A 15,608-nucleotide genomic window follows, 5' to 3' on the forward strand; every position below is an offset into this window, starting at 1 on the left:
CGTGTGGGACCACAGGCGGTGCGCTCAGCTCGTGTACGTGTGTTTGCGTGTGTCTTCTTTTCGTGTATCTAAAAAGGTTTTGTCGTTGTTGAACTAAACTCAGAGAGAGAGAGTCTTATCTTCAGCTTCATTTTTAGCGAAAATAAAAACAGAAAAAGAAGAATAAGGCTTTTTTTTTTCCTTTGGTAATCGGATTCTTGTGGATCAGTGTAAGTGTGTGTTTAATAAAAATAATTTGGTTAAAAGGGTCTGCGGCCTTTCAGCAGCAGCTTATCAAGTTAATTTGGTCTGATCCGCCTTATTTTGCCTTTGGCACGCGGGAGGAATTGTATTCTGGAAAAGCGCCGATGGTTTATGAGCCAAACCTGCCTTGGTCCTTTTATAACCAATCATGCGTGGGCAGTTACTTTAACAAATACAGCCTGTGTCTTTATAATCACGCGTGATTGCAAAAATTAAAGATATGCCTATTTTTAATTTAATTTTATGCGAGAAACGATCTTAACCTAAAATACGTCTGTAGACTTGTAAATATTCTGGTGCCTATAATGAGGATCACGTGACTCAAAGGCCGTAAGACAACCTCTGAAATTAATAACAGTAACTAACTGATATAAAACGCATTTTATTTTCCTGTTGGTTTGATTATTTCTTTTTAATTTCTAGTCAGTTCTTTAATTTTAATAAACTGGGCATCTTGAACTAGAAAATTGTTGACTTCATGAAAGGACTCGGCGCCTGTAGATGTTTTTGTCCACAACTTCACATTTTGCTGAATCACATGTTAATGGATAAAACGGCTCCTCACTTAAGACCTCTTTTCAACGTGAGTGTAATATTAAGGCCTATTCTCTGTTACCGAACCCGGAGGAGCCGGTCCACCGCCGGCGCTGGTTGTGATTTGTTTGACACGGTGCAGCGCCGCAGCCAATGAGCGCGCCGCGTGTGACAAGTGGAGGCAGAGCGCGCGGTGTGAGCAGAGCCACAGCGCGCTCTGAAGGAGAGCAACACACTCCGACAGCCGCTTCACAACCCCGGGAGCAGACGAGCACTGGACTGGTTGTTCTGGACCGAGACAAAAGGAGGAAGAAACGGCCCAGTTTAAAGGATTTATTATTGTTTTTATTATAATTTTCAGCCTCTGTGTCAGGAGTTCCTGTGTCAATTTCCTCTGAGTGAATCTTGGCTCGTCATGCGTCTTGTCTGTTTCAGTTGGACTCTACGTTTTGAGCTCTGAGCGATCTGGATCCTGCAGCTGGGATGTAGCGGAGGGCAAACCCACACAAACCAGCTCCACCGCCTTTTCATCAGACAGGAATACAGCGACATTTAAAAAGGTTGATGTCGGTTTATGGAAACTGAGACACTTCTCTGAAAGTCTCCTGACTCTTTAACGTTGATGGTGGGTTGCCTTATGATGACTCCCGCCCGGAGGTCTTAGCTGACCCTTCTTATTTCCCTCCACACCACTGCCCCTCACCCCAATGATGACTATGAGCTCTATTTCGGACACTTTAGTCCCGCCTGATCCCTCCAAATCGGCGTTTTTGGAGTTTGGCGGTCACGGCTACCCCGGACACCCCGGACACCAGCAGCATTCCCCCGGTTTGTCCCACAACCATTATCCGGTCCACGGTCTTCACACCGTCGGGCCCTCGCAGCACGACGGGCCCTTTTCCTCTGGTGCATCCTCATACGGTCGCCCGCTGGGATACCCTCCCTACCACAGCCCCGTGAGCGCGCACCACCCTGGCCCCTACCTGCCGTACCAGCACGGGGGTCACGGCGGCGCGCTTGGACACACCAGACTGGAGGATGCGGGTATGTTTATACACATTTTCATTGAAAAAAAGGAAACACAACTATTTGCACTTTACTTTTGATTTTACTATTTGGCTTTATCACCAACATGCCCTCAGTGTTTACCATGCGGCATCCTGGCTCATACAGGCCTAACAGTTATATTAACGTAAAGCATTTAGGAACGTCTCTTCTGGTCGTAATGAAACTGAAATGATTTTTACTGAGCCCATCATACTAAATCTATGTTTCATTAATAAACCATTGTGATGGTTAAAGTTAAAATTATATAGAATTTAGCATCACAGACAACATTGGATGGATCAATAGCAACAAAATAATTCCCAGAAAAAGCTGCGGCTCTTCCCATATTTCTTCTTCAGGGCCATTAAAATAGTTGAAGTGCGTCAATAGAACATGAAAACATGAAAATAAACCACAGTGGAGAAGGCTACAATAATTGGATCCACACTCAGGTCTGCCACAGCGTTGTGTTTAATGTACTTTGGGGTTGGACGGAAGATGAGTTCAAGGCCTGCACACACTGAAACTCTCCACAAGAAGCAGCCGACACCGGCCCTGTGGTGTCCCGCAGCGGGCCGGAGCTGCTCCCTCTCCAAACCCAAATCCTCACCCACCGTTCCCCAAATAACAGCCTCCACACTCTGCTGCCTGCGGCCTATAATAATAATAATAATAATGCTAATAATAATAATACTTATACTAATACTAATACTAATAATAATAATACAATTAATAACAATGCAATTATTAATAATAATAACAATAATAATAAGCCTCTATCATTTTCACACCTATAAAGATTAACAAAATAATTGTTGAGTTGACTTTAATTAAACCAAAATGTCAAATGAACCAAAAAATATTTCCTCTGCGTGATAGATTTAAACTATATTTCAAAATAAAATGTCAACGATCCTAACCTTCACGAAGAGACAGATGAGTTCATTTAAAAATATCCTATTATTTTTCATTTCTTACTGACACATTCACTGAGGAATATTGATTAATTTAAGCAAATTCATATACAGGCGATTCTGATTGAAATATGCACTTCAGAGCCTAGAGTAGGCCTAACGATTATATTTTATGGCTTAAATAAAAAGTTACATAACATCCCATAAAAACGAAAGAAATCTCATAAAACGATATGAATGGTATGATTTGAGGCAAGAGCAGAAATCCACATGGCACATACAAAAACTAAAGTCAAAGATATTAAATTTATAGATCCACTCATTTTATAAGACCCTCACAGATATTTGGTGAAGAGCAGCAATTAGACTGCTGTCAACTATCATATACTATATGTTAGCATACATTACTTATTAGCAGATGCACGGTCTGATTATTTAGGCATCTACTACTACTACTAATAATAATAATAATAATAGTTTTAATAATAAATTGTTTATCATAATAATAATAATAATACAGCTTTTCATACACATTCAATTAAAGAAATACTTGACTGCAGGCGAACGCACCTTGTTTTTTCTTTCTTTCTCGTTCAACCCAAATGTTCTGTTCGGGGCTCCTGGAGACCCTGTTTAACCCGTGTAGTCCACATCCATCTTGGTTAATTTTTGCCAATATTTGATTTATTAACGTTCATCTTTTATCTTTGTTCAGCACCGTTTGCACTGTTTTGTCAAATTTAACCAAGTATAAAGCTGTCAGGAACCCACAATACAAGACAAATGACAGTAGTGTGTGTAGAAGTACAGGCGTATAGTTTCCCTGTTCATACACACAAGTACAGCAGATACAGTAATGTTTATCTACATGTAAAGAGATTTTATCCCAGTTGGTTTTCACGCCTTGTTCATTGAAAGTCTACGGCCGTAAATCACTGAAAGTATGGATAATTCACAATTTTAAAAAGTTCTTTCAAAAGATTTTTTACATCAAACATAAATGAGACACTGCGTGAAAAAGCCCCACATCAGCACTTTTAACGGGCTTTCTCAGCCTGTCCCCACATGATGTATAAATAAAGTTATAAATAAATCAAACAGCAATGAGCAGACAGACTCCAGCTCCAGAAACACACATAACATTATTTTATTATCATTACATTTCACAAAATATCCTGATGACATGTTATAGTTTATATTGGTGATCTGTGTTGACAGTAATTATTTACAACATCCAGTTCCCAAATCAGTTTAATCAGAATCTGGGACTGGAGTTTTCTGACCCTTTGTTCTGTTCAACATAAGTAATGACTGCAGGAAAACACACTCGACATTTATTATGTCTGTCAGTGCTTTGGCACACAGAAGAAAATAATACTTGTTCACATGTACCTCATATGACATATAAATCAAGGCTTTATGGTTGTCTGTATGTTTTCAGTCCAGTTTGATGCAAACAGCAGGGATACCTCCGCATCTCTACGTATTGGGTCTTAATGAGGTTAGAAATAGAACAGAAAAAATGAAGGAGGAAAAAACGATTTATTTTACAATCATTGTTAATATTATTATTATTATATTATTACATATATAGCAGTGTCGTCTGTGGAACCGAGATAAAGGAAATGTCAACAAAATGTCAGGGTTAAAATCAGTGATGCTGATCGGAAATGTATGCCCTCTTGTGTTTTCAGCGTGTCAGTCTTTTTTCTTCCTTTGTCGAGCTTCTTCAAAATGCTGTAAGTGTAGTTTAGTTTTCCTCCCCGGCGCTGCTGAGCGTCAGTGCGGTGCTGCTGTCTCTCTCCTGAGCTGCAGCTCAGTTACACTCTGAGCGTCTTGTGGGGCCTTGGCTTGTTCACAGCTGTTCTCTCCTGCCACTAGAGGCTATGAGCAGATGTCATAACATAGATCAGTGTGGGAGAACGTACACACTTGTATATGCTTTCTCAAAAAAAAAAAAAAAAAAAAACAGAAAGAAAGAGAGACGACTCTCGGCTGAGTTGCAAGTATCACTGAACAAACTGAACGAACTGGTTGGAGAGGACCCATTGTCATACAGATTCGTTTTGCTGTATAGTTATATAGAATATATGTCACTGAGTTCATTGCAGCTCGGGAGAAAAATCTACATCTACACACAAAAATCTAAGTTTTAATTACATTAAAAATCACTGGGTCAGTCTTCAACGTACCGCGGGTTAACTTACCAGTGGATTGTTGAGACCCAGTGTCCGTCTTATTTCTGTATCACTGTTGAGTCACTGGATCAAACAGCCTTTGTGTTGGGTGTTTTTCCACCCATGGGTGCTGGGTAAGTTCATCTGTGCTATATTCACCCACGATTAAGTAATTTTAGAGATTTTGAGTGATGAGAAGTTATGATTATTTCATATTACACAAATCGAAAAGCCCTACATTTTGTAACCTCATTACAAATTTGTATCTTATGTCACAAATCAAATGCCACAACCACTGTTTTTATTTTTCCATATGGTGCTAAAATTTTGGTAAAATTTTGGTAAAATTTTACATGGTTAAGGTCAGATTCACCGTCAGTTCTCTATACTACAAAAAAAAAAATTTTTTTTCAAACATAAATACAAATTCTCTGTGAGATCAGGCGGAAAACACAGTACGTTTCTATATTTCAAATATATATAAATATATTTCTGGATATGAGTCTCATATATGTTCTAATGTTTCTGATCAGGCTGATCAATATGAAACACCTGGTGAGTAGGACAGCACAGCAGGCTCTGGCAGAAGTAACAGCAAAACCTGTCAGAAAAAACAAAAAAAAATGACCATATGTATAAAAAAGCAGGACGGTTTAATTTTTGATGGTCCAAACCATGTGGCATCTATTTTCTAAGCATTTCATGAGCATAAAGGTCTCTGTAATGCTAAAGTCAAACGTGTGTCCCCGCTGGAACCCCTGTGTTGATATTTATCTCTTCCCCAGAGCACGAGAAGCCCACAGCGGTGATAGAGAACGGGGAGGTGAGGCTCAACGGGAAGGGGAAGAAGATCAGGAAGCCTCGGACCATTTACTCCAGCCTACAGCTCCAGGCGCTCAATCAGCGCTTCCAGCAAACCCAGTACCTCGCCCTGCCCGAGAGGGCCGACCTGGCAGCCAAACTGGGCCTGACGCAGACCCAGGTAACGCGCTGGATAACGCACACACACACACACACACACACACACACAGAAACAGACACAGAATAAGACAATGTGGACAATGTCTACTCTTTGACATTCAGAACAGAGCAATAACCCATCCTATTTTAGCCTTTAAATAAATAAATAAATAAATACATTTCCCCATGAAAGCAATCACCAAACGATGGAAAAATAGGGAAGTAATTATTCTAATATCAGGAATATTTAAATATATTATGTTGCCGAAGGTAAAAACATGAGAGAGTCAGAATGATTTCTAAGAAGGACTAAGTGTTGGCAAATTTTTCTAATTTCCAAAGTATAAAGACACAATGTGAGGATGTTGACCAAGATATCATTTGCATGTATGATTATATTGTTACAAAGTACAGAGTGTCAGGTAGTTTTTTGCTGAGGGCTGAATAAAACAGGCAGAGGTGCATTCTTCTCTGCTGGTGTCACCGCATGCTCCTGCAAGTGTAATTAGGTATGGCATTTATAGATATGTTTTAATGTCATGTGAGTCAGTCTTGAAACCGACAGCAAAAAAAAAACCAAGCTAAAACAAAGAGGTGGGAAATGCAAATCACAAGTTCAAAAGAGTAGGAGCCTGTGTGTGTGTGTGTGTGTGTGTGTGTGTGTGTGTTTGTGTGTTTTTGTGTGTGTGTGTGTGCGTGTGCGTGTGTGTGTGGGTGTTTACACGTGTTGGGTGTAACTGTCTCTTCAGCTGAGGTTGAGGAGAAGACTTGTTTTACCACTGATCATCTTCCCATCTCAGAACTTTCTGTTTGTCTGTGTACACACACACACACACACACACACACACACACACACACACACACTCACGCAGTCACAGGAAAATGAAAGCCCAACGGCAGCCATTTTGTCTGTCACATGAAGTCACTGAATCCACGCTGGATGTTGTCATGTTAAACAACCGATGATTTTTCGCCTCTTGTTTCACCATTTGAGCTTCATGTTGCATTTTTATCAGACGTTTGTAATTTAACAATAATCCACAACATTTTCCTATAAACAAATATTTGATTTGCCGCACTCCATTGGTATTAGACAACAGCAGCTGATGAAAGCTCTGATAGTGCCTGGGAAGTCTGGGAAAAATCCCCAGATGAACAGGATACTGACGTTGCGCTTTTATTTTTTTTAACCTCACCCTAAACTGTCTGAAAATATTTTTTTTCCTGTTCTTTCCTGCCTGTGAACTGTTTAAAACAAATTTCAAACTGTGTTAACACAATATAATGACAATAATAATAATGATAATGACACTAATTATTATTATTATTATAGTTTGTGATCAGATATCTTCACGCTCGTGTTAATTGGCGTGCACTGTTTGATGGCTTTGGCTGTGATTCTCATTTCCTGAATATCTATTAGAGAAATACATGACACCATTATTAGCTACAAGCAGGAAAACACTGGGGTCATATCATTATAAACGACATGGTGTCATTCCTAAATTGTCTTTTGAACAGTCACCAGCTGTCTATTTCACTAGCCTTACTATTTATTTCATAAGGTAGTTCATGTACAGTACTGCAAACTATTAATGCTGTTCATCAATAATTTTATTTAAAATGATTTAATAAGAAATTAATTTACAGAACACATTTAAAGCCATTTAAATGCTTAGCTCAATCTGATAAAATTTAACTCCACTAGTTAGAAGCTGAGGCAGCGGCTAAGCTAGTTAGCTTCAGCAGTTAAGAGAGAGTTAAGCTGGTGTTTTTCTCCATCCTGATTAGATTCGGCTCCTGCCTCATTTAGTTATGTTGAATAACAAACTGAATTACCAAGATATCAGTTCATCAAAGTCGATATTTTAGGTGGGTAGGTGGCTAGATAAAAGATCAATAACGCATCAATAACTGCAAATTGATAAACACTGTTTTTACAGAAATTAAACATTTCTACGACATAATTACAGTTTTACATGATAAAGCAGATGTGAAAAAGGCAGATTCAGGTCTTAACTCAATTTTGATTTGATATGTTAGCTAGTTTTGACGTTGTGGTGCAGTGTTGTTATTATATGTAAATCAGTGGCTCATCAGTTCTTGACATTATTAACATACTGTCATTAAAAATATTCTGACCTGCTTTTTGCACTGGGAACAACAGTGAGCAGGTGAGGAAACATTAGATAGGATTGTTTGCGAATACGTCATCTGAAATATGATATGTTTGTGTGTGTGTGCGTGTGTGTGTGTGTGTTTGTGCGTGTGTGCGTGTGTGTGTCTCTGTGTGTACTGGGTATACATAAGCAGCTGATGTCATCAGATGAACCGTCCTAATCCCTGAATTCACCACAGCAGCTCTGTTTACACTGGGAGTAAGAGATCATCCATTCATCTGACTTTGTCTTTTGTAGTGGCAAAGTGGTTTTGAATGTGGTCTGCTGTAAGTCATACATGCGTGCTTACCAAAGAAGCACATTGTTTTTGTTATTATTATTTACCTTTCGTTCCTTACCTTTCCCCTGTGTGTGTATTTTCTCAGGTGTTTTGGATTAGGGAAAGTGGTTTAACAGACTGCATTACAGTCTTTACAGTATGTCAGAGTTCAGCTGATACTGGAGTGCAGTTAAAGGATAAATGGCTGTAGTTTGAGGAATGCAGACACATTTTTGTGGGCTTGGAACAAAGAATGTGGGCACTTTTTTTAAACCACTTTTTTCTGTGAATGCTTGCCCTGGATTATGTTTCCCTTTTTGGAGACAAGGCAAAAAGTCAGTGTCAAGATGAGGCCGTTTTAAATGTAGCAACACTACAAAGGGGTTTCCCAACGATTTTCTTCAAAAAAATGTTTTCAGTTTTGGTTTGACAAGCATGACTGAATTTTTGAACCGGTTTTACAGATTATTTATTATTTATAAACTCGGTCCTGTATCCTAGGAATTATGTTCATATTGGACAATTCCACGGCTCATGATTTGAAGGATTATTTCTAGGAGTCGTGTCATCACTGTGAGGTTGCCAGGCAACCAGCAGAGACTCCATGAAGTCAGTGCTCAGAGAAACACAACTATTAAACACACAAGGTGGAATTAGGTGGATTTTGTTACCTATGGACAGAGTTGGGCTAGCTATTATCTGGATGCTAAGTGAAGCTAACCAGCTGCTAGCTGTTGCCTGAGGCCACGTTCATGACATTCGCTCTTCACGACAAATGCAGCATTCATTTGAATGGGGGATGTGCGCTGATGCAGCAGGGTAGCTGTCGAGGGATGGGGGGGAGGGTCATCCAAAACGATGCTACATCATTGAATCTGTTTCAACTCTTGCTGAAACCCGGATCAACATGAACACTGTATTTCTGCCGTTTACCTCGAGGTCATCGCTGTGAAACATTTAACATTAGCCGCTGTGATAACTACCCAGAATTGTAAAATCCTGTCTGTGAGTATTAAAACCACTGTGCTGTGTTTTGGTGTCTAATAAGCTTTTAAACACATGAATCCTTTTCCTCCGACTGGGCCTCCCAGTTTTTCATTGTCTCGTGTAAATTGCAGTGTGATGCAGCCTGGAATTTATCATTCCCAAAATGTCAAATTATTCCTTTAAGCAAGCATTTTAGTTGCCTAACTTTAGCACTACTTTCACCATAGTTCATTCTGTCTTAACCTTAAAGGAAAACTCTGGTCTATGACAACTTGGGTTTTATTTCAAATGATCCAGCACTTCTAGTGGATCAAATTCTGATCATACAGACTCATTTCGAGGTATTTGTGATGTTTAGAGAAAGTTACACAGCTGTTCCTTTTCTAATGGTTGCTTATGGGAAACTCCCTGTGATGGGTGTTTCAAACAGACAGTTTAAGGTGATATTTTCTCTTCCAAGTGCATCTGGGTTGTTTTCAACCTGTTTGTTTGTTTGCCTCTTCGTCCTGTTGGCAAACTCTACTTTTCCTTCAACCACCTGATAGTCATCATGTGCAAATATTGCACATTTTTATCTTCTTCCCTTAGGTTCACATAGGTTTTTAGTTTAGATGTTTATTAGTGCTAAATGCATTAGAATATTACTGTTGGAAACATTTGTGGAAAAAAACGGTATTACTTTAAAAAAATATTATAATGCAATTTTGTTTTTGCGGGCTTGTTTTCTCTCTTCTGGAGTAAACAGTAAACACAGAGACAGAGAACAGCTTGTACTGAAACACGCATTCATGTTGCTCTCAGTCAGCTGTAATTAGTGTATTCATATGTGACTATACAAGTGCATACAGTATGTACCGTGCACACATTCCTCACATGCATGGGTCCTCAACACACAAACACACACACACCTCCATCATGCATGTACTCAAACATATGTAGCTTGTGTCCATTTTCTAATGCATATACACATGGAAACATAAACACACACGTGCACACACACACACACACACACACACACACACACGCACACACACTTTAAGATAGTGATCATACACCAAGTCTCTCTCCTGCCTTCATGCCATTAGGCTGCCAGCCAACCACTGACCACTTTCCATCGAAATCTCTAAAGTTCCCAGACGCAGCTGAGAAATGGCACGTAGCACAGTTCTAACGTTTTCCCCTGAAACTTTGACTCTCTCTATCTCACTTCATCTCTCTCACACACACACACACACACTGCCCATACAGTTTCAAATGGAAGCCTTTTATTTCTAAAATAAAAAACCTCACATGATAACCACTGATCAAATTTATTCGTCCATATACTTAAAAATATACAGACACACACGTTCAAATTCATGGGTGAATATGTTCACGCACACACACACACACACACACACACACACACACACACACACACACACACACACACACACACACATGCACACTCTCAGTGGCACCTGGCCTGCCTCTCAGCCACCCTCCTCCGCTAATGTCGGTGTCATTAGCCACGCTCTCAGGGAAGCTGTCAGCTCCGTGTTGCTGCTGGAATATGAAACCAATAATTACAGCAGAAATCCTCTCACTGAGGCTGCATTAACTTAACGTGCTGTTGATTGACTCCTGGGCTCATAAGCTCCGCTCCACATACTCACTGTAGGTTTTCATCTGCGAGCCGCCACTGTTGTGTTGCGCTCCAGGTAATTATTACACTGCAGGCATTGCGGTTCGGTGGCTGTCATTATTATTACATTAGACTTTAGATTAAAGAGGCACTCACAGTTTTGTCGAGGTTTTCGGTTTGTAGTAAGGATTTTCTTTTTTTACTGTAAAACTTGGAGAAAGAGTTTAAAGTGAAACTAGAAGTCTGTTTCTGAATAATAGCATTATGCGGTGTAATTATAATGGTATTGCATATTTATGAAGTGATGGTTTAATTTTATATATTTACCACCATCCATACTTACTTCTAACAGGCTGTGATTGACGTCAGCAGATACACTGGAACAATAGAGATCAAATTAAATGTCAGATTTCGCTCTGCGTGACGTCTTGGCTGTTCAAACTGAAAGCTGGGTGTGAAAGTTGGGTGCCTTTTCTGATTATTGGGTAAAAGGATAAATTTTTTCCATATATTTAGAGTCAATTAAACCAGTCTGAAATTAGTTTTTTTATAGAATAGAATATCTTCCATAAACCACTTCAACCATCTTCATAAATACCCATAAAATCCCAGGGTAATAATTCCCAGGACTGTCAGTGTGGAGGAGAAAACAATTCCAGTGCCAAGGGTGTTTTCTCCTCTTTTCCCTCACCCTTTTATCTTTCTCTCCTCTGTTGCTAGCCAGAGCTGTTTCTCCGCGCAGCACCAGTCCTTTGGCCGTTCGTGCTTTCCTTTACGGCGCAGTTAAAACCTGTTTCAGACAAAAGTATCGTTCACTGACTGTGTGTAATTATTGATGATTCATCTGGTCCCGCTAATCTGACAGGTTCCCCGAGAGGCATATTCATGTAATTTGATGCTCAATTTGCAATTATGATGGAAACACACAACATGCTAATTATTTCAAAAACAACACACCTGAATCATCTCTAACCACAGTTTAATGAATGAAGGTATATTCAGCTCAACATTTTGGTCTGTTGGAATAGTATCATGTCTGATCATCACTGTTGGAGTTCAGTTATATAAACTTTAATAGTACAGCATTAGACAGGAATCACAGTGTTCTACAATGACCAATAACCAATAATCACGCTCCATGTGCTGTGCGTTTCCAGCTCCTGTTGTGTCACAGTATCATATAGTATCATAATAGTTCAACAGGGGCAGTGTGTGTGGTAGACAGTAGGAAGTGATGCTATTATATGCCTTTTTTAATGGTATTTTTTTTTCCTGTTGGCTTGTTGTGCTGTTACATTTTACAATCACTTGTCTGTTCACCTCATTATTACGTAATTGTAGGTAATTTTATTGCAGTGTTATTCCTTGAAGGTGTGTTTGTGGCTCTTGATGTTTGGTTTAGCTAACCTGAGACGAGCAGCTAAGATATAAAAGCATTAATATTCTTTAAGCTCAGGCACAAGGGCAGATATAGATAGTTGACAGCTGGCATTAAACTTGCAGCCATCCTTATGATGGTCTATGAACACGACTGTTGAATGACAGTAACTTTTATATCGACGCACTTTAAAATACTTTTTGGACATTTTATTAATCAGTAAGTATAATGTGTAATTTTCCGAATACATGCAGATCACTGAATATTTGAGCATAATATTAGAGCAGCATAACTGACTGTTGCTCTATGATATTTATTATACAATACATTCACTGACCCAAACCTAAAAACACATCACAGGTCCATGAATTCAAACTGAGGCTTGGATCATATAACTGCACGGTCCCCATTTTGAGTCTGGCTCATGAGGACCTTTGTTGCATGTCACCCCTCCTCTCTCCCCTCACTTCCTGTCTCCTCTCTAGTGTCCATGTATAGGCAAATGTGTGAATCAGCTTATAACTCTTATCAACCCGTTTCCTTTTCCTTGTCTCTCAGGTTAAAATATGGTTCCAAAACAAACGATCCAAATACAAGAAGATCATGAAGAACGGACCCTGTGGACCCGAGGGAGACCACCTAGCCCCCCCACCGCCGTCCTCCTCCTCTCCTTGCTCTCTGTGGGACATCAGCATGGCTGCCAAAGGCGCACCGGTGCACTCTGGAGGATATATGAACAATTTTGGACACTGGTACCCAGGACACCAGCAGGACTCCATGCCAAGGACTCAGATGATGTGACAGACAAGAGGACGCAACTCTTCTGGGACAAGTTACGGATTTATGCCAGAAAGCTGACTGGTGCTGTTAGGGACACAGATATGGTCTGAGCCACTCTGGAGGCAGAAATGGTAGAACTGTCAGAGATGTAGTGCGGTGAACAGGTATTGTTTATAGCAGAGATGCAGCGATTGCAGTTTTCTTAGGCAGATTCCAATTTCCGATCTCCTGACCTGCCGATTCCGATTTTGGCCGATTCCAGTTTTCTGTCTAAGAACTATAACTGACAGCTACACAAACATTTTGTAACTTTCCTTTAATGGACAATTCAATTGTATATTCATAATAAAACATTGACTAAATAACTGGGTGAAGGGCTCTCTCTCTCTCTCTCTCTCTCTCTCTCTCTCTCTCTCTCTCTCTCTCTCTCTCTCTCTCTCTCTCTCTCTCTCTCTCTCTGAAAAAGGGTAAACAAATATCACGTGACCACTTTCTGGTGGAGAGTCGTTAAACTCTTTGTTTTCTCGCACCGCTCATCAACAGTGGATGATTATTATCATCGATGGCCATTAACCAAGCCACAACAGCAATGCTGGCGGTGTGGAAAACACCTGCAGCAGTTCAGCGAGGTAGCTGTCGTGCACAGGTGGGGTCAGCAGAGGGCAGTAGTTTTAGCCGCTTTGTCTGTGCTAGCTTCTTGAAGCTGGACATGTTCATCGTGGTGAAGGTGTTTTAAGTGTCTTATTAAGTTCGTCGTTTTGAATGTTTTTGTGGTTCTTCCTCCATCGTTTACTTTGACCTCACAGGTGTTACAAATTGCGAGCTTTATGTGTGTGTGGGTGTGTGGGTGTGTCTGTGCCGCTGTGTGCACAACATGGGGCGCATGAACGGAAATGTGACCGACACAGAATCTGATATATGTGAGAGTGATGGCTAATCAAGCTAAAAACTGTCCGACTCCAGTCGCCGGCAGATCGATTAGTGCGTCTCTAGTGTGTAGATCCCTTCAGGCTGAAAAAGGCAGGAAGAAATAGATCAGCTAAAGATATAAAATTCTAATGTATAAACAGCTACTACCTGCATTTGCATTGGTGATTGTCAAATCATGATTCAAAATCAACATAACAGATGACCAAAACTGGTCAGTGGCTCAGCTGTACAAAGCTACAGCACAGATGCATGCTGGGTAACTAGTCTCTGCTTTAAGTACTGACTTCAACACCAAAGAAATCATGTTTTTTTTTTTTATTATTATTTTTATTTCACTGTTATGTTTTTATTGTTCATTTTGCCAGTTTGCTAATTTGAGATTTTGCATATCTGACTCCGCCTATTAAGATTTATAGTTATTTTTTTTGCCTTGCACACGTCTTAATTAGAGGATAATGATAAATGATCAAATCCAGCTTTACAGTAGAAGTGAAGGAGACCGATGGTCAACAGACAGACCCAGGAAATTCCTTTACACAGCAACATCCGTCCATGTCAGAGTGTGTGTTTTTTAACATTAGCTGACAATAGACACTGGTCATCCCTGACTGTGTAAGGCTGTAGCAGCAACCCATAAGTGAACTGAATGGGATGAGGGTTTGTTTAATTACTTATTAATTCAACCTTTTATTTTGTAAGGGGAAGAAAATGTTATTTCTTCAAATATCTCCATCAAAAGTCACATAATCTCTCTTTAAAACAGCTAGTCAGGTTATTTCTGCCTCCAGAGCAGCTCCGCCTGCCAAGACGTTTTTGGTGAAGCTACAAGCTAACGCCAGTCACGTATCTCTACGTTTGGACATTGCAGGTTTTTTCTGTCTTTTCAGTGGGGCATGTAAACTTGTTATAAAAAAAAAAAAAAGGGGTTTCAGGGTTTTCTTCATGGTTGTTTTTTATTGAACCATACTGATTCTGACAACCCTCATATTTGTTAAAAACAGATCAAATTAAATAAGTAAAGAAAAGATTAAAGTTGTTTTGTTTCTATTTCGTGTATTTCATGAATTCTGAATTGTGTTTTGTGTGACACTATGATGGCTCTATGTAGCTTATAAGCCTATAAAGAGCCAATATCAAACAGGTGATCACAGCACCAACAGGTGTTCTGATAAGGTAACCAAGGGGAGAATGGAAACCGGTACTTTATTGGATCTTTAAGTTTTAATTGAGTCAAATTATATACATATCTAAAATATGATTAAGCCAAAAAAGAAAATGCCAGAAATTCATTTGAAATCCTCATGTACACCAGGTCATTCAGAACTAAAGTGCTGATTTTGCAGTTCCCATAATTAATATAATTGACAAAATTAAAATAAGTGGGCCTCACACTCCTCGCAGCTTGTTATTGTTCATTTTTCTGTCCCCAGAAAGTCCTTTTTAATGGATTTGGCGGTTTTGGTAGTAAATAACGGACTGTTAGATGCAGGGACGTTGCCAAGCGACATAACAGGGTTTAATTAATTGTGAACAACATTTCATCTTTAATGCCTTTTAATTCTGAAGGTTTCTTTGATTTAAATGTTTCATGCTAA

General features: G+C 39.6%; 1 protein-coding gene across 1 annotated transcript; it reads left to right on the forward strand.

Annotated features, from left to right (window-relative positions):
* Positions 1-232: 232 nt before the first annotated feature.
* On the forward strand, positions 233-13,502 carry LOC130184566 (homeobox protein Dlx4a-like). Its single transcript, XM_056400533.1, has 3 exons — positions 233-1,821; positions 5,701-5,897; positions 12,862-13,502. Exons 1-3 carry the CDS (start codon positions 1,485-1,487, stop codon positions 13,102-13,104), a joined length of 777 nt encoding a protein of 258 aa, XP_056256508.1. The 5' UTR covers positions 233-1,484; the 3' UTR covers positions 13,105-13,502.
* The last annotated feature ends 2,106 nt before the right edge of the window (positions 13,503-15,608 follow it).

The sequence above is a fragment of the Seriola aureovittata genome, chromosome 17, assembly GCF_021018895.1.
Source record: "Seriola aureovittata isolate HTS-2021-v1 ecotype China chromosome 17, ASM2101889v1, whole genome shotgun sequence".
Taxonomy (NCBI): domain Eukaryota; kingdom Metazoa; phylum Chordata; class Actinopteri; order Carangiformes; family Carangidae; genus Seriola; species Seriola aureovittata.

What these genes read in the sequence shown, in the direction of transcription:
- LOC130184566 (XM_056400533.1), top strand. Translation starts at nt 1,485, where the DNA reads ATGATGACTATGAGCTCTATTTCGGACACTTTAGTCCCGCCTGATCCC. An exon ending in CACCAGACTGGAGGATGCGG is followed by an intron (nt 1,822 to 5,700) that starts GTATGTTTATAC and finishes TCTCTTCCCCAG; the next exon opens with AGCACGAGAAGCCCACAGCG. An exon ending in TGGGCCTGACGCAGACCCAG is followed by an intron (nt 5,898 to 12,861) that starts GTAACGCGCTGG and finishes CTTGTCTCTCAG; the next exon opens with GTTAAAATATGGTTCCAAAA.